General features: G+C 40.4%; 2 protein-coding genes across 2 annotated transcripts; both read right to left on the reverse strand.

The window, feature by feature from the left end:
- Positions 1 to 854: 854 nt before the first annotated feature.
- Positions 855 to 11674, reverse strand: gda (guanine deaminase). The gene is made up of 14 exons (XM_037096875.1): positions 11437 to 11674; positions 10785 to 10873; positions 9751 to 9922; positions 9416 to 9503; positions 7001 to 7106; positions 6422 to 6449; positions 6185 to 6292; positions 5032 to 5139; positions 4853 to 4950; positions 4195 to 4262; positions 3583 to 3729; positions 3242 to 3360; positions 3112 to 3139; positions 855 to 3015 (listed from the first exon to the last, which is right to left on the reverse strand). The coding sequence occupies exons 1-14, from the start codon at positions 11563 to 11565 to the stop codon at positions 2939 to 2941; spliced, it is 1365 nt and encodes a 454-aa protein (XP_036952770.1). The 5' UTR covers positions 11566 to 11674; the 3' UTR covers positions 855 to 2938.
- Positions 11675 to 16157: 4483 nt separating this feature from the next.
- On the reverse strand, positions 16158 to 19407 carry c5h9orf85 (chromosome 5 C9orf85 homolog). Its single transcript, XM_037097872.1, has 4 exons — positions 19153 to 19407; positions 18781 to 18887; positions 18013 to 18126; positions 16158 to 16731 (listed from the first exon to the last, which is right to left on the reverse strand). Exons 1-4 carry the CDS (start codon positions 19252 to 19254, stop codon positions 16488 to 16490), a joined length of 567 nt encoding a protein of 188 aa, XP_036953767.1. The 5' UTR covers positions 19255 to 19407; the 3' UTR covers positions 16158 to 16487.
- Between the last annotated feature and the right edge of the window lie 254 nt (positions 19408 to 19661).

Consider the following 19661-nt stretch of genomic DNA (forward strand, 5'->3'; position numbering starts at 1 on the left):
GGCCTCATTAAAGCCCAATCAACATAAAATGTATAGCTTTAATCGATGAATATATTTGAATCATAACAATAAAAATGGAAAATGTAAATGTGGAGAAAGAAAAAAACATCAGAACTTCACACACAGACTACAGTTTACATTTACAGTTACACAGAGGGGGACAAACACAATACCTATGCATAAAATTGTATTTTTCCAAAATACAAGAGACATTAAAGTCCTCATAAAAAAGAGTTGCTCTTCTTCAGTTTTGTTTGGGACTCCTCAAGGGTTCAGTGTGTAAGATTTGGTGGCATCTAGTGTTGAAATTTATGATTGCAACCAGCGGATTGCTGCTGGCCTCAACCTGCCCCTCAGATAACTGTACACCAGTGAAAACATAACTGTAGATATGATACTCAGTTCATTCATTTAATCATCCCAAATCTTACATTCTAGCCATTTAGCCTTCACATTTCCAAGCTGATATGATTTAACTGGCTGCTGTTCATAGGATATAGGCATTTAATTCTAACCGGTGAAATAATTCTCTATCCTGGGTGACTTTATCTTTGTTACTGCTTTAAACCAATATAGTTGACTGGAGACTGTAATTGAGAGACTTTTCATGCTGTATACTATCATACTCCTGATAAACTGCAACAGTTTATCAGGAGTGGATCAGAGGACAGTGGCTATCTCACATTCACAGCCGTGTGGCCCAGGTGGTGAAGATGATATACTAATAAAGCTGTCAAGTGGCCTGTGAGAGGGCTGGAAGGTTTAATGGGCATTTTGTTGTCCATACTGATCAAGATCAGCAGCTGTTTGTTAAATGACTGCACATGAGCAATAAAGAGGATTGAAAAACAAAGCAGACTTGGAGGTAATCTTTATTTCAAGCTCCCGTAATAAGACAAATCAGTACAAAGAGTGCCTTTTACATAAACAATTTGATGTCTTGTGGTGATAAAAATCAGCTTTATTTCAGTAAAAAAAAAAAGTAAATTTGTCTTAAATATTTATCAAGACAAACACAGACACAGAAATAAATCCATTTAATTTCCCTTGATTTCCAAACATTCACGAGACAGTTCTAATGGTCAGTGGGTTAATATTGAAATCAATCATCTCAGTAGTAAAAGTGGATTTTGATAATAAAGCAGCAGATATAAAGGACAATTCCACATTCCACTCAGTAATACAGACAAAAGGTCTAAAACTGGAATAAGACTTAAAGTTTTTATCATGAGTCCCTGGTTTCATCACATCGAGTGATGAACATGTCAAACTGAAACCAAGTCAAGAGGAAACTATAAAATACTGTAATATAATGATGTACCTTTCTCACTTAAAGCACCTGAGTGGAGTGAACAGCATATCATTCAAGCAAGGTTATTAAACTTCACTAAACCTAAACTTCAAACCAAAACTGTGTGTGAAAAAGAAAGCAACCTTTAAGTTAACTGATAATATATCATATAAATACCCCCAAACATGTTTTTAGTTTCAGTTTTTGGGAATTTGGCCAAATTTGTCATCGTATGTTGATTGAGATTGGAGACGTCTACATGACCCTGAGACAACTGGATTGTGTTGTATCATAATATGTATTCTGACCTTCTTAAAGACGTAATTCACAAGAAATGGACAGAATTCTAAGATGCTCACTGTATTCTTTGCAGTTGCTAACTTATGCTGTAGCGACTTGCAGCTATTATCAAGCAGCAGCTCACTTAGCCGTGGGGACAGGAGTGCCTTGAAGCGGCAGCGGAGTGAAAGAGGGTCAGGCAACAGCACCAGGTGAAAACGACGTGTTTACCACTAGAATATTTTCACATTTAACCTATTGGATTGAGGATTGATTCGACTAAAATCAGAGGTGACTGTGGGAGGACAAACCCGACAGTTTTGGTGTGTTTTTGATGAGTTAACAAGGCAGTCGAGCGCAAAACTTGGATTCAGACAGCTTAGATGTATTTTTCTGTTTAGTAAGAACACAGGTGTCAGAATACATCCTTTTTTGGAATTTTGTGAATTCATTTTGTTTACTTAATAGACTAAGTAGTGAACTCGTCACTTTTTCCATCTGGACTATCGCCTGTGTGGTGGTAGGAGACAGACGGACAGATTCAAACTCTGTGGATAATGTTGTGATAATTGTTATACTAATAAAAATTATGCCTAATGTACTTCTACTTACTTACATTTTGAAACAATAAAAAATAAACTGAATGAAAAACACACACAAAAAAAATACAATACTACAATATCTCTGAACTCAGGTTGATCCCAGTGGTTTGATCCTAGAGCATTTCCTCGCTACGACAGTGAGATTGTCAAGCTGCTGCAGCTACACTGAGCACCGAGCTACAGCGCTACATGAATATGCCACTTGACTTCATGGACGAACGTCCAGTTAGAATTTCTTGAGGTAATATGTGATAACCAATGGAAAATACGCAATATGAAATACAACGTACTTGCATTATATATTTGTTAGTTAAGCAGTTTATGTAAATCAAGTAAAAAAAACAAAAAAAAAACAAGGCTTCAAGAACAGAAAGAACATAAAATCTAGCTCTTTTACCAGCTGGTGCATAATTGTGTTTTAGTATGCAAAACTGCAATGTTCACTGCAAGTTCTGTATATCCTGTTTTCAAGCTCAGTAAGCAGCCTTGAGGAGTTAAGGGACAGGCTGATCGGGCTTCAGATCGAGCTCAGCTGACCACGGTCCTGCATGACACGTAATCTATTCTGTCCTCCGGATTTCACGGTAAAAATCTTTATGGCTATGATTCATCTCATTGGTTTAGGGAACAAAGGAGAGCTGTGCAGCGATAGGGCTTTTTCCAGCTGGTCATTCTTGAGCTATTTCACAGATATGTATTTTAGCTCCTCTTCATCTTGTCCAGCCATCTTGAAGAATCCTCCTCAAGATGGCTTTCCCTGAGGCATTTACTCTGGCTTTGGCTCTGTGAACGGTACCACCTTCCTCCCAGCCACAAACACCTCCACTATGTTCCGATCATCACCTGTCAAAGACGAAGTAACAGAGATGACCGTGAAGTAAATCCGCAGCATGTTAAACTCTGAAAAGTTTGGACAAATGCATTGAAATTCTCACGTACCCAAATTCAGGAACTTCTCCAAAAGAATCTGAAATCAAAGTGTATATAAATTAGCTTTAGACTGGAATGAAATGTTCTGCTTTTAGTCATTTGTGAGGAAAAAAATGCGGTTGAATAGATTAAGGGCAACCTTTGGTCCATCACTCTGGATCAGGTCGATGGGTCCCCCGGGAGCAGTTACATTCACCCTCAGGGCGTCGAAGTCTTTGCCCACCTCAAAGTTCCCTGTTTGGTCATCCAGGGACAAGGCTACAGACAGAAACACATCATAAAAGAAGCTGTTGTGTTCTCTACCCGCTTGTGAAATTGCAATCAGTCATCATTAAAAATAACTTCCTACAGCGACTTCATGGACTGAATCAGTCATTTCTGCTGAAGTGCAACTTTGGCCAGAAAAATGAGTAGACAGCGCGTTTTTTCAATTCTAAACGCCATACAACGACAGATCAGAGCAACAGCTGTGTGTCTTACCTTGGCTGCCTCCCAGTGTGGCGATTCTGAACGCCTCCTCAAAGGTGAGCGTTTTGTGTCCTGGATCCTGAATGGTCAACATTTTGGATGAGTCCAGAGCTCTCCTCAAAGCATCCAGCATAGAGGCCGAGTAGCCGCCCGCCACGTCTGCCACAGGACAGCAAACAAAGACCAGATTGTTCAAATGAATACAAGCAGGGAGACATACGACATGATACGTTACAGTCAGTTTACACTCAAATCCATTTTGCATATTTCTGCTGTAGTGCCGTTCAAGAAATATACGCACAGGTTCAGCATTAAGTCACGCAAATTTAAAACACTATTCGTAGTCGTACAACGCACACCAGACAATCATGACAGTTTCATATGTCAGTTTGTCATGTCAGGCAGGGTTTTTCCACATGCGAAGAGTCAGAAGAAACAGCAAGTACGAGCACGTTTTTTCTGAGTTGCTTGAAAGCTACAGTATGTGACACAGGTTGGCAAACATTCCTTAATCCAAAAGTTTAAAAAAAAACACAAATATCGTCAGGCTGCTGGCTCCAAAAGACAACTTTCTCATAGTGTAACTAAGGGTAGTCATACAGCACGGGGTCTGGCAGCTCTCACCTGTTCCCAGCCCCAGTTTCACTTTGTGATTCAGGACATTGCGGACATTCAGCACTCCACTGCACAACCTGGGCAGAGGGAGAGAGGGATACAGTAAAAGAACTGGAAAAAATAAATATATAGAATTTTTCTGTCAAGTGATAGATTCAAGCCTAATGAATAGCTGGTACAGAGCCAGACCCTCTGAAGCAGTGATCCGTGGAGGTCACAAATGATCCTGACAGCTCAAAGCTATTTAGCACTTGTCACATTCACCCATTCAAACACTTTTACACATTTTTCATTACATTTTATTCACCTTAAATTTGATCTGGTTTGCAGATTTCCCTATCCTGGAATTAATGATGGGCAACCAAATGAAACCTACTGTTACTTTTAGTGAATGTAACAAAGGTCCAGTCATGCTCAGACATTTTAATGCAGAAAATTACATCTTTAAAGCTGCTGCAAGATTGCTTTGCTACAAGAGTGATGAAGTAAGGTATTAGTAGATATGTAGGTCTTGTTCCCTATATAGGTCATGTGGAGGCATCAGTATTAAACTTTAAGAGACAGTTAAGAGTTCATAATGGTACGTTTAAGATCTCTTTCATTGTGAAATCAGTCTTTTTGTCTCTTTATCTTCAAATGATCTTGAGAAACAGAGTCTGATACTTACGAGATGTTGGAATTGGGACAGTGAGACAAAGAGGTCCCTGTCTCTCTGAACAGGGTCAGCTCTTCATCAGTGAGGTGGCAGCCATGGGCCATCACTGTCTGTGAATCATCATCATAGACAATATCAGCATTTCAATGTTTCTACATAATGTCTGCCTGTGTGTGTGACCGTGTCCTCACCTTGTCAGTGAGCAGGTTGTACTTGTGATAGACGTCTGTGTAAGACTTGGATTCAGGAAACAGATCCTTCACAAGTTTAATTTCCTCAGCGTTTTCACTGATGTGACTCTGAAAGCAAACGCACACGTAAGACATTAAACTGAGAATCTGGGGTGTTACCTTTGACAAAAGCTGGAACATGAATATCTCTATAAATCTGGTCCACCCTCCTCCTCCATCTGGCCTGAGACCTGATGTCAAAACTGTAATGTAATCCAGCCAGCAAAATATATTTTTTAAAAGTCATTATTTTTTAAGTTGTTTCACATCAATTTAAATTACCACTTCACATGCAATTGAAATAAAAAAAAAACAAACAAAAGTGGATGATGAACACAGACTATTTCAAGACAGGTGGATAGTACAATATATTTTTGAGGAGTTCAGCTGAAATGCTATCTGCCTGGTAAACAAGGAAAAACTTGCCGTTCTAAAGAAACATAATTTCAAGAGTCATGACTGGACTAAACACGGAGAACAATATGATTACCAGGGAAATGAGAGGAAACCATGAGTCACGCAGCTACATAGAGGACAATCGTCTCAACAAGGTCTTTTCCATAAAGCTAAGAAGGAAGCTGATGCTGCGGTTGAGGCAAGTTACGTGCTGTGTGAATGAATCACCAAAGCGGTTAAGCCATTCAGTGAAGGGCTGTTTCTGCGGAATTGCATGTTGCAAGTCGCTGATGATCTATGTCCAGAAAAACAGAGCTTGTTCAAAAATACATCTCTATCAACCAACACAGTGGCAGAGCGGATTAACGAGTAATCAAGTGGCATTTATGAACAGTTACGGGCCAAAGCCTGACGCTACACAGCCTACTCTGCGGTGCACAAGAAAAGCACAGACAGGAATGTATCCAGCTCATCTGAGTATAGAACCCCTGCTACATACAGAGCCTGAGGTGACGTGTGGTAAACTGGTAACTCGGGATAAATGCTGTTCTGCAGGACCTGTTGTATTCTTCCCTGTCAGACCTTTCGGCCCTTGAAAATTGCATGTTTGTGTAATTATTGCATTGTTCAAAAAACCCCAAAGGGCCGACGCTAAACGGTCTCTATGACAACAGTCCCCTGTGGACATGGCCTGGTTCGGTTGCCACAGTGAGCTCACCTGAATGTGCAGGTTGTTATTCTTGGCGATCGCTCCCAGCTGTCCCAGCAAAGCTCCCGTGCAGGTCGGAGCGAAGCGGGGGGTCACCACTGGCTTCACAAGAGGGTACTGCCAAAACAAACAAAAACAAGCGGAGTCAGTGAGGATCCTGTAATCTATTTTTTTTTTTTTCTCCAGCATTTGATTTTTTTTGTCCCATCTTTGAAGAATTGTTTTCAATATATTAAAGAGTCTTACCTTTTTGTCCAGGAGCTCCGCGATGAACCTTGAGGGAACAAAACAATTGTTGCGATTCATTCGAGGAAGCCACATTCACAAGTTTCAGAAGGTCCAAATGTTCGACAACATCTTATACAGCTATACAAATGACATCTGCAGGGTATTATGGTTGTAAACATGTCTGAGTAAAATTGACATGTTGATAGTTTTATGGACAAAAGGCTAATCCAATAGAAGAGGGGGAAGTTAAGACATGTTGGTCGAGGCAATTCTATAGTATAGTTGATGGTCTTGTCTGGTCTTGTCTGTGCATTCAAATCTGTGGATGCACAGACAAGACTCCCTGAAGATCAAGTGTTACACCCATCATGGAAATACATCTGTTGCTATCTATCTCTATCTGTAAGGTACTAGATGACATATTGTGGTTTTGAGTGCTGAAGAACTGATGCTTTTCTGACGGTGAATAAATCAAGTCTAACTAACTTTTCCCAGCTTTCTTTCCTGAGTTCTTGATCTCACTCAAGCGAAATCAGCAGTAGCCAGAGCCAACTCATGCATAAATGCCAAAACTGTGGAAAAACAGCTGGTACCCACCGACAAGTTTCCTCTTGAGACTCCTGACAGGTCTCTTTGTAATACTTGGCAGGGTTGTTTCTGTCCATACACACCTTCCCCACCAAGGCTCGCTGTCCAAGGTCATCTGCAAGAAAAGAGATGGATTTTTTTGGTTGTGGTTATACTCTCTGGTGTCTTGGTGTCACTTTTCTATTAAGTGGGCTCATTTCACTGATTCTCCTTCAGAAAAGCAGACTGCATGTTCTTGGTCTGGGTATGAAACTGCACCTTCCTGAATCAACTCAATTTGAGCTCACACCAAGGTTGATGCTATTGTCCAGCTCTATTATCCAGCACAGCCCGAGCATGAAATAGAACTCAATGCGATTCACACCATGAAAACATGTAACTAAAATGCAAACAAGGTATCAGAGAAATGTTTGATATACACGAGTAGGTGCAGATATGACTGAGTACATCATAAAAACTTCTCTTGACGGGAAAATGAAAGACAGAAAATATTATTTGAAATTGAGTTAGCAGTATTTGTAACTCGCACCTAACAAACAATCTTCAAAATGTCACTTGTCAAGTGTGTGTCAGAGTGTCACAGCATTTCAAGTTCTACAGGACAGACTCAAATCCCTCTGCCTCTCACAAGCCCTAATCCCAGTCCTATTGTTTGAACACACGTACAGACACACATCACATTACATCACATTAGAAGTCACTAACTAGTCAATATATTACATCTTTGGAGAGACATTAACTGACACTTGAGAGTTCTGGTGCATATGGGAAAAAAGAAGGATCAAAACTTTTGTGACTCTACCTGATCAATCACAGTTGCATTCTAGGTAATGTAGACGCCAGGGAGAAGAATGCGTGAATACAAAAAGGGTGATATCTCTGGTTGTGCTGTATTGATTTGCATTGGTTCTTTTTTAACTACAATGCAGTGCAACCTGCAATGCTACAACAGTCATATGCTCTTTTAAAACTGGTGCCTACATGACTACTTTTCTAGTAATAATACACCTTTAGTCCTGCAGAACACACCTTAATGAGTAAACTAGTGGACCCTTTATAAAGTGCAACAAAACTAACAAGAGATAAACAGAGATCGAAATCAGTACAAAGTTCTAATCAGTTAGTGTGACGGATTTCTATACATGATAGGAAATAATGTCTGATCAGCCCTCCTCAACAAATAACTCAATAATGGTGTAACTACCATTATTGATCTGGTTCTCACCACGCTTCATTGGGGACTAATCTTTAAAATGTTGTTTTAATTCAGTTGTTTTATGGAGCAATTGATCGGCACACACTGAGGCTGGGACCTAGTGGACATCTTTGCTAGACTGGTAATTCATGCTGTAGAGCAGTTTTCTGAAGAAGCTTTGTGTAACTGTGACCAAACATTTCCAGTCAAATCAGGCAGAAAATGTGTGTTCATATCGGATGCCCATGGGACCTTGAACTTTGGACTTTACGAGCCTCTTGGCTGAGAAAATACAGCACACTGACTTATTGAAACTAGTGGGGTATTTTATTCTTTTGCTACATGACAGAAGAAGGCACAGTTTTGTTGTGAATGCTTAAACATGCCTGAGCAAACACACGCACACACACACACACACACACACACACACACACACACACACACACACACACACACACACACACACACACACACACACACACACACACACACAGACACATGTTTTCAATGACTGACAGAAGCTTTGAAACAGCTGTTCAGAACAGGACAAAGGTAAGAGCTCAGTGACCCTGATAACACAAAATGGCTGTGTAAAGCTGCCAGAGCCAGTTCTCAGTTTTGTTATATAACATGCCACCGTGATGATAAAGGCATCATGGTGGCATAAAGGTCAGTGCAACTCTTCTGAAAGTTACACCCTTCCAATCACTGGGCTTAATCTGATGGATTAAGTCTCACATTGTATTCCTCACAATCAAACATGGCCTCTGGATCCATTATCACAGTCTGAGCCACCGCTGTGCTCTTGACAGTGATCGTACAATCTAAATATGTCAGACCAGGTAGTGCTGACTCTTTCTTTATGAGATTTGACTAAAACCTGCTTGCATTAATAGATTGACATTACGAGAATTTTTCACATTCTTTCACAGTAGTGTCTGCATCCACCACAGATTCCCAGATTTCACAAGCAAAGATATAAAGGATGTGTGGAAAGACAACCTCAAAACCACCAATGGGTCACCTGCTCTGGGGTGATCCTTTCAAACACTGGATGACTTATAGTGCCATGTGTTGACTCACAAGAGGACAGACTTAAGCACTAACTTTCCACTCCACTGTCCATATTACAGATAGAAAACACTGAAGAGGGCCAATGCTTAAAAATAAACAAGATTTAGGTCAAAATGTGTATGTGCATGTGTGTGTTTTAGTGCAGCACATCTTACTTGCAATCTGGCCCAACAGGAGAGTGGCATCCGTGTGTATAGTAGCGTGGTAACATGCAGTGGTGGTTCCGTTTCTCAGGGTCCTTTTCTGTAAAGTGCAGGGTTCATATTACAGGATTAAGACAACATTCCTACATTTTTGTTCTCTTTTCTATATGTTGTTCAGCCACTGAAATGGTCACACCCTTCTCAAATCATAGGCCGTGTGACAACAGAAGGGACCTCATGCAACACATCAAACACATCACTCTCATAGCTTTAAATCTCAGGGCACAGCTTGTGACTGATGCACAGTATTTTGATGGCCATTTATTTCATGGTGCCAGGACACTCACCACCACCTTGGTGTAGACCCGTTGGGCAAACTCCAGGTCCTTGAACCGAGACTCCACAGGGAAGGTGTAGGTACAAAGCCACTGCATTAGGGGCATGTCCAAGGCTGTGCCAGCGTAGCTGTACTGGGATGCATGGATGTGGGTGTCCACCATTCCCGGCATGAAAAACTCACTGCAGTAAGGCAAAAAAAAAAAGAAAAAAAAAAGAGCTCAGACATACACATTTTGTTTTCATGGCCCATGCAAGAAATGACCCAATGATGTATGCTCATGTTCAAGGTTCAAGTTCAATGAATATGATATAATTGCTGGCGCAAAGAAGAGCTTTTGTTCATATCTGCCAACCGGTGTCACCAAACACACTGTTACTCTCTGACTATTAAAGTCATTTGATGTTTTCCACTGTATAAACTTAATGCAATAGCCGACCAGTTGGATGTGTGCATAAAGAAACAAAAAAATCTGTGTACATTTGCGAGAGTCTTTCTGCTGGTGGTACGTGATTGAAATTAACAATCCAGTCTGGACGCGTGCGTAATTGCGCATCACCTTGAAAGTGCGCACCTCTTCCTCGGACAAGGCAAGATATACTGGTCCTGAAGAGTGTCATACATCCTAAGGGCAGCTTTGGTGGAGAGAAAACGCTAATCCCTTAATCTATCCCATTACATCATTTAGCATAACATTCGAGAAGCAGAGATTTTGGAGAGACCACTATAACTATCGCCTGCAAATTCGGTTTACCACAAAAATCCCAAACCGTGAAAAGCCCCAAACCTGTTTAGTGACAAACGGAAAAAAAAAAACAATGGTTGAGCATGTGTCTTTTTTCTGTTTATAACAGGATATCTCTCCTTCATGATGATAACTGAAAAATTGCAATAATAGGCCTCATGCACCGAGCGGTAGACTTTGAGGGCAAAATGAGCCTGAAAAACTCATCAGGGTCTATCAGTGCAAGCGGCTGATTTCTAACAATGTAAAACTAAGGCAAGGTGGAATTCACTCAGTGTTTGTTTGTATAGTTGACTTACTGTTGTGCCAGCTGAGTGATTTCAGACGGACTGAATCCAAACTTCTTAGATAGTCCGTCAAGCTCCGAATCTTTTCCAATGAAAGCAATCTGCGGAGAGGGAATGAGTCAAGTTACTGGAGAAACCTTGATTACGAAAAAAAGAAGAAGTTTGTATTATGCAAGAGAGCAGGCTGCTGGGATGGCTGAAAATATCACAGGTGTGTACTTTGAGAGGCGCAGTTGCACCTTTCCAGCTTTATAGATAACCCATTACTTCTTACATGGGTGGTCTTTTTTTCTCTGGGCGATTTAAGGATGCTGTGTGAATTTTAACCCCACTTGTTTTTTGAAGTGGCTACTTGAGACTGTCATCAAGGTCTGCGTATGAGAGCAGAGAGTGGGCTTAATTGTTAAAGTTGCTCAGCAACAGCTCACTGTAAGACGCAACTAACATTATGTAACAGATTCACGTTTGGAAGACGTCTTTTAAAGCAAAGTCTCCCAAATCTAACCCGTTTGCGCCAAATTTAGGAGCAACACAGATTCTACCTACTATAAACATATCAATGGCTGGATGACAGTTAAACGCACATTGCACACGCACACGCATATGTTTCCTAGATCGGAACAAAAACGGCAAAAGATGTAGATATTTTAGAAATCTGACGAACCTTCCCCTTCACATCCACTCCCAGGAGCGCATCTTCCAGGATCTCCACCGCTGTTTGCTGGGTCGAGTGGATAAATGTTCCCCTGTAGACGCGCAGAATGTCTGCGGTGTATCCGTTAGAGTTGGCCATCCCTTCAGTAGAGCCGTCGGATCCGAGCAGTGAGATACCTGTGGCAGCAACGGTGCGGTGGGTTTTTGACCTGTGATCACCAAGACGCGCCGTGACGCACGGCTCCACCTGACTGCAAAATGCGCAGCCAATGAGAAGACTGGGTGTGTGTCTCTGGGACTCATGGGGCATGCTGGCGCGGCGCAGCGACGAACTTGTCACAGACTCACCAGAAGCTGTGTTTGAGTCCACGTGCTGATGGTTATCAATCGGGTACAACGCTCACTGTATACGCGCCTTTGAACTGTATCCTTTAATGATTCATCACACTGACCATATAACAGCGGGGCTGAGGCAAACACTGGCCAATTCCCCTATGTAAATGTATTATGATCAGATTTTTGGCACAACATGCTTTTTAAAATTCTATCTATCTATCTATCTATCTATCTATCTATCTATCTATCTATCTATCTATCTATCTATCTATCTATCTATCTATCTATCTATCTATCTATCTATCTATCTATCTATCTATCTATCTATCTATCTATCTATCTATCTATCTATCTATACTTGTGGGTTCTCACTGCTTCCCTGGCTGTGAAACATCAAACTGCATTTTGGTTAGTGAGCTCCACAGCCTAAATATAGATACCATCAGCGGACACTCTGTACCATCCATCTTTAAAGAGTGACAGCAGCAGGTCTCTCTCCAAACATGCACAAGAGTACAAAAAAAACCCAAAAAAACAACCCACAGTGAACTTGAATTTGAAGTCACAGGGCTACAAATTTGGCCCATGATCATGTGCCAGGCAGCATATAGGCTCGTGAGGGTCGCCAGCTACATGTTCCTTTTTGTCAGTGCTCTTTACCAATGTTTGGCCAGTGTTGTCATGGTGATGGAGATGTTACCTCATCTTAAACATTCACTGACATCACTTTACATTTCAACATCCCTCTAGCCAAGATCATTTTGGCATAGTTGTTGGTGATAACATGGTGCTAGTTGGAGAAGAGAGAGGTAATGTCCAGGTAATATATTGGTTATAACCATGCAAATATATTAGCTCTGTTCAACTTGGAAGATAAATGAGGGAGAGCCCTCTTTACAATGACAATGTCAAGTAACTGTCAAAATGACATGAAAGGTACAAAATATTAGGACATAGGCTGCAATTAAAAAATATAGTATGTACGGTAGATACAAATACCAAAATGAGGCCTAATATAAAGCTCATAGAAGATACAAGAAAAAATCTGTTAAATCTGGTTCAAACAGAGGCTGAATTGATTAATATCATGGATATGAATTCACATAAAATGGTATCAAAGCGTTCATTATAAGGATGCTCTGTAACAAGCTCTAGACAGCAGGAGTAAAGAAGCTGAAGGCGGATTTTCCAAGTTCAGCACAAATCTGAGGGACTATATTTTTGTCAGTGTTTATAATTAGGTGATAATGGAGCCAGGGGTGTCACAATATACAGATATTGACGATAATTGTGATATTCAAAAATGCAAAAATGATATTGTGCCAAAAATCAAGCACCTTTTACATCATTTCTGATTCCATTCCTGCTATAACTACCACAGCGTGTGGCCACTACTGCTGCACAAAATCATGTTGTCAGAGTTGACAGATGAGAGTGACACATGCCACCCACAGTGCAAACAGATATCACGATACTGTCGTTATCATGATAGTCGTGTAGTGAAAATCTGAACTCATGACAGTCCTGAAGAGAGTAGATACATACACCCTGGGCAGAACATGTGAACGAAAGCATTATAAAATCAGTAGGTCAAGTTACAATATGATGGGGTAATAAAAAATGTAACAATCCTGTTTTACAGTCATCTCACATCTGCACATTTCATTTGTTTTACGGCAAAATCTGTGATTTTCCTTCTAATCATCCCATGTGGCCTGTCCTCTTCTAGGTCATGATGGTGGAGAGCATGTTGTGTGACTTGGGCACCACCTGGTGATGCCTCAGCCTGCTCAGTCCTACTCCTGGATTCACATTTCTTCAAATGTCTTTTAGATAATCAACTTGGATCAGATACTTTAGCAATATAATCTGTATACTCTGAATTTACTGCATTTGTGTCCATCCTGGGAGAGGGATACCTCCTCTGTGGCTCTTCCTGAGGTGTCTTCCATTTTTCTATTCCCTGCTACATGGGTTTTGTCTGGGAAGTTTCTCCTTACTCAAAACAAGGGTCTAAGGACAAAAGGTGCTGTTCACTGTACAGATTGTAAAGCCCACTGAGGTAATGCCATTGTGATTTGGGGGTTTATACATACAATTGACATGACTTGACCAACTGAACCTTTCTGGGAATCCCCAGGAATCCCCTCTGGACCTCGCTTTGAGAACCACTGGACTTGACAGTTAGGTTACCCAGGAGACAGCTCAGTAACCCTGTGTCATTAGTCATGAGGCTCTGAGCAGTACGAAGCCATGTGAGAACTACATAAATAAATGGGAATCCTGTGAGCTCAGTGATGCATCCATCTATATGTCGTGATGGCCGAATGAGGAACTGAGATTCGAAATATTGCCACATTCTTTTAAATATATCAGCCCCACATGATGAATGACAACAAGCACTCACTTTAGATGACATCAGTGTGAATGAAAGCGCTCTGTTCCGTGTAACTGCAGGTTAATCAGAGATGGGAAGTGCAGAAGGCTGCAAATAATGCGGGGAAATGAGAACTTTTGTGTGATAATTTTATGGCAGAAATATGAGAATGCCTGCGCTGCCTTGTAACACCCTACAGAACAATCTCTCTGCTGTACAGAAGTGAGCTAAAAAAATGTAAAATCAAAAGCTGTAAACAAGTCTTTCAGAGGAAAAGTTAAGTATATTGATATTTTTATTATATTTGAATATTTTTTATGCTAGAGGTGGAGATAGAAAGTCTAGACGGAGAACAGAGCCTAAACAGTGATATTCTGGACCGCTTTGTATTTCAACACATATAAAACTATGAAATATCTTTCACTTTTATAATGAGATGTATTTCTAATACCTCATCTGCCCTCACTGGCATAAATACAGTGGACTTAACACTGGACAAATCCTTTTGCTCAAGTTATTGTTCGTTTTGCCACAGTCATGCAAAAAGGTTCCTTTCAGGCAGTAGGTCTTATAAACGCTAACTAATACACAGAGGTGGGAAGTAACAAAGTACAAGGACTTCATTGCTGTACTTGCATAGATTCTTCAGGTAACTGTACTTATTTTTCTGACAACTTTTTTCCTCTGACTCCTTGCAGTTTTAACATAAATATCTTTACTTTCTAGTTTGCAGCACGCTGCCTTCCCAACATTGCAAGACTGATTTCAACCCATCAGAGAGAGTCAACATTTAACTATCCTTCTGGTGCTTTTACAAGCAGCTGGGACAAATCCTACTGATATTATACCTTTATTTTGATATCCTATATATATAGAAAAGTCCTTCAGAGCCCGTGCCGTCTAACTTTTACTTGAGTAAAGAAGTTGAGTCAGCGCTTCTGATTTTACCAGTCTTTATTGACAGAAGTACCTGTACTTATCTCTACTTGAGTAAACACTGTACTTTTGCCACCTCTGCTATGACATGTTAAGTACAGCAATGGTGAAGTTAAACTAATTAGCTGCATTGTGAGGGGATGAACCATCAAAAAGCTGAAATGTGTATGCACACCTACACACGCTCAAAGTTCATATTTGTTTTCATGAGGAAACACAAATTTAAAAAAAACTGCAGCAAAACTAAGAAACCTTTTCCTCATGGGCATCCCAGATCTATCAACTAAACCTTAGCACAAAAACAAGGGATGTTGCAATCCTGATAAAGACAAATATATATTTTATTCACCCTCTAATGACTTCTGATCTGAAGGGTAAGGTATGTAATAGTTACTGGAACTTTAAAGCCCACTGACTTAGTAAACGTGAACGGGCTGAAAAGGAGACCCAGACAGGCAGCACTCCCAAGAGAGCTCACTTAAAAAATAGTAGACAATGTATAATCTTATGCAATCCTGTAATTGAGTAGATATTTGGAGGCGTCTCTGTGCCACACAAATATCTGAGCAGACTGCAATTTTATGAAGACAGAGGAGACATGTTTGATAAGATCTGGGATCCTGTACTACAGTTTGCTCAGCATTAAGACTAGTGCACTATGTCTATTGTGAATCATCTGGCTGTGCTGGTCTTTATTTACTTCCGTTCTTCTCTATTCTTTGTTTTCTATTCACTCATGACTGTGGTAATTGTTACCAATACTTTCTGGATGTGCTTTTTTCTCTCTCTCTTTACTTTTCTTTCATGTCTTTGTTTGTTTATTATTCCTGTACACATTCAAAATAACAGCCTTCACAAGGCTAGAATTTATTACAGGCCTATTCAATTATACTGCATTACCTTTAGTTAGGTATGGCTAATAAACTGGTAACTGAGTATAAACACAAGATATGAATGCGCATCACTGTCAGAAGTCAGTTCCTGATTACTTGGCATCGCCTCTACTTCTGCTTTTAGTTGTGCTCATATTCAAGCTTTCGATTACTTCATTTATAGTGAATGGAACTGGGAACTTGGATGAATAAATGTTTGTACAGAATGTACATGTTTTTATTCAAGTACATTCAAAGATATCCAGTTGGCATTGTTTGTGAATGTGCGCTGTACAGTCCATTCATTGTGAATCACAGTATTTATGGTCCAGTAAAAAAAAAAAAAAAAAAGAAACACAGCCATCTGAAAACTTTGTGAATCATCTGGTTGCTTTTGACGAATCGATTGCCAACTGCATTAGTTAGTTAATCTGAATATGGTCACATCTCAAACTCATACTGTATTTTAATTACAAAACTTTGTATATTGTATATATGAAAACTAAAAAGAGTCTATTTGGTACAACAGGATCACTGTTGTTAGTCTTTAACATTGACTCGAGATACATCTGGAAGCACATCAGACTTCTTCTGTGTCTTCTTTGGTTCAGAGTCATTATCGGAACCGTCTCCCTCATCATCATCGCCGTCAAGGTCACTTAGGTCGTCATCATCATCATCATCGCTGTGCGAATCATCCATGTCCTTCTTCCCTCGTCCAGGTCCTTTCTTTCTCTGTTCACCGTCTTCCTCTTGGTCTTTCTCGTCCCCTTCAGCATTTACTCTACACAATGGGAGTAAATCAAAAGGTTGTGTCAACTTCTATTTTGTTGTAGTAAATAAATAAGGAGTAAATGGATGCCATAATGTTTGGATGTAAAGACAGAGGCTAAAATGCTGTCGATGAGAGAATTTGGGATTTTTGTGAATCAGTTGTAATGCATCTTATTGTCCACAAGATGGCACACTTACAGTAGAATTTAAAGCACATGCTTGCTAGTGATGGAAAATACAAATATTGACCTCATAAAACGATCCTGCCTCCAGTTAAAGAGCCACATTTCCTAGAAATCATTTACTTCATATACAGTGTAAGAACACATTATACAAATGGCAAGAAAGTCATAAAATTGGCTTTAAATACCCATGGTAAACAGAAAAATGTATCAATTATGTAACGTATAAGCACAATATGATATCTTAGTCATTAACTGCTTGGATTGCAGACTGTATGGCAGCTGCATTAGCTATGGCAGCTCTCAACAACTAATGCATATATAAACTGATCAGCCACAACATTAAAATCACTAACAGGTGAAGTGAATAACAATGATTATCTCATTAAAATGCAATGAATGCTAGGAGACAATGGGTCCTAGATGCCACTTAACATGCACCACCCACTCTAACAACCTTGAAGACCAAGTACCCCCCATGACAGTGACACACCCTATGGCAGTGGACACCCAGTCAGACAGTGGGCACTGCCACACTGCAAGAACTGCTTAGGAATTGTACGAAGAACCTGACAAAGAGCTTAAAATAGCAACCAGGGTGATTGCTGACTGCTAATTCCCCAGATCTCAGTCCAACTGAGCATACACTGGACATGTTGAAATAAATGTGATCGTTGGAGGCTCCATCTTGGATTGGACATTGCAGAGTACCCAGCATGGATATGGGACCTTTGGGGGTGTCCGACAAAAAAGTGTTTGTGGAGTTCAAGTCTGTGACATTGTCTCCATGGATTGAATTGGACAGGTCAATCGAATTGGAATCTGGTAACTCTGAAGCCGAGTCAATGTCTTGAGCTCTTTGTCACGTTCATTCAGCCATTCCTGAGCAGGTTTTTGTGGTGTGGCAGGGCGCTTTGTAACTGTTTTTAATGTTGAGGCTGATCGATGTCCTGTGTGTACTTTGGACCTGTGTGCGTAAAAAGAGTGTAAAAACTGAACTTCCACAGGAGGGAATAATAAGGCAGTTCTTTTACGTAATCCTGCTTAGGGAATCTGCACACAAAGACAAACACACAAACACATCATGAGAAACAAAAAATACCACTCACGGAATAACGATATCCTCTTTCTTCCCACACTTGCAACAGATTTCTAGCTGAAGAGCGCAGGGCTTACAAATAATGTGATACGCATCCTTCACAGTCTTTTGAGAACACTTGACACTGAAAGAAGAAAACATGCATGAGAAAAGTACAACGAAACATCACCTAATGTTGTAACTCCTGCACATCCATCTACGGTGACCTCATGACGGAGCAGCTGTCTTCCCTCTTCTGTTTATGCATGGATGCTGCACTGTTGAGGGTGCAATTATCTTGGTCACTTTGTAACAATTTGGCATTGTGCAACTGAGACACTGGAGGTCAGAAGTAGCTGTCAACTATGAGGAAATTCCAACCTTTGACGTTGGCTGGAACGCAGCATAACTTGCCATCTGGTTTGCTAATACAGACAAATCCCTCCCACCAGCCTCCTAAGGCTTCTTTCAATTAAAGTCAGCCTCTCAGTGTGAGAGAATTTTGGATCTCAAAGTGATGCCTGATCATTTCTTATGTAGCCTGATCAGAAGCCAAAAATCTCCCTGTGGGATAAAGAACTTATTTGTGAGTCACGTGCTACCTGAAAGTGTTTTGTGTTGTGTATAATAATAATCAATGTTAATTCTCTTGATTTGTACATTACACACTAATCGCTTCCTTGACAATTACTTGCAGATCCGATCAGTTGAGATGTGCGCAGTCATGAGCAGTTGAAGCATGCAGATTTTTTTCTTTTCTGTGATGAAATGTATTCGTGATGTATACATGTTTACTCACCATTTTTTGGGCTGCGTTAGAGTCTTGTATTTGTTATACTTCACTTTCCATTCAAGAATACCCTTACAGTGTTGGCAGAGCCCATCATGGGTCTTTGATTTTGCTTTCTATAAAAACAAACAAGCAGAGATGCTCATCATAAAACATGGCTTAATTTCATTGTTGTACACATTTTCTGGATAATGCTACAACAATAGTGATACAATACTACTGCTACTGCCAGACAAAAGACTGCAACCTTGTTTCTACATTAGAGCTCATCGTTAAGCCTGCAACAATGCAATGCAATATTTCAAAAGTTTTAAGAAGGTTTCCCTTAAGTTGAGCTCATAGCAGTTCAAGCTAGGTAATATTACCTCTGGGTTCACCTACCTTCACTTGGACAGTCGCTCCGTACTTGTCGTTTTTGAAGGCAAAGGCGTTTTGATGCTTCTGGCCTCGCGACCGAGACACATTACCTTTCTGAGAGCTCATTTTATCTTAAATTCTAGTTACACATGTTATGCTGGTGCGCGAATCCAAAAACCACGCCAGAGAGAGCGAGGATACTAACCCGGAAGTAGTCAGTGCAACGTCCTGAAACGTAAACGCGAAAGCTTACCCTTCTCTCAAAACTGGTTAAAATAAATAAAGTAAAATACATCGGGACAAAACATACAAAAATATTAACGCTTTTTAAAATGTAACAAATACACTTAATAAAAAAGAAATCGCTCAATGACGTCACTTGGTCCGGCGTTAGAAACACCTCGATCGGTGCCGATTTGACTGTGCCTCGCAATAGTAACATCCGATTGGTTCTCCTAAACGTCAGTCAAAACATTAGGTCACCACTCTGCGGCGTCTACAGGTACCGCCCATCCTTTGTACGATTGGTGGGC

The sequence above is a fragment of the Acanthopagrus latus genome, chromosome 5 (genome assembly GCF_904848185.1).
Source record: "Acanthopagrus latus isolate v.2019 chromosome 5, fAcaLat1.1, whole genome shotgun sequence".
NCBI lineage: Eukaryota > Metazoa > Chordata > Actinopteri > Spariformes > Sparidae > Acanthopagrus > Acanthopagrus latus.

What these genes read in the sequence shown, in the direction of transcription:
- c5h9orf85 (XM_037097872.1), bottom strand. Translation starts at nt 19,254, where the DNA reads ATGAGCTCTCAGAAAGGTAATGTGTCTCGGTCGCGAGGCCAGAAGCAT. An exon ending in GAGCGACTGTCCAAGTGAAG is followed by an intron (nt 18,888 to 19,152) that starts GTAGGTGAACCC and finishes TTGTTTTTATAG; the next exon opens with AAAGCAAAATCAAAGACCCA. An exon ending in AAAGAGGATATCGTTATTCC is followed by an intron (nt 16,732 to 18,012) that starts GTGAGTGGTATT and finishes CCCATTGTGTAG; the next exon opens with AGTAAATGCTGAAGGGGACG.
- gda (XM_037096875.1), bottom strand. Translation starts at nt 11,565, where the DNA reads ATGGCCAACTCTAACGGATACACCGCAGACATTCTGCGCGTCTACAGG. An exon ending in TCTCAAGAGGAAACTTGTCG is followed by an intron (nt 6,450 to 7,000) that starts GTGGGTACCAGC and finishes TGTTCCCTCAAG; the next exon opens with GTTCATCGCGGAGCTCCTGG. An exon ending in CGGAGCTCCTGGACAAAAAG is followed by an intron (nt 6,293 to 6,421) that starts GTAAGACTCTTT and finishes TTGTTTTGGCAG; the next exon opens with TACCCTCTTGTGAAGCCAGT.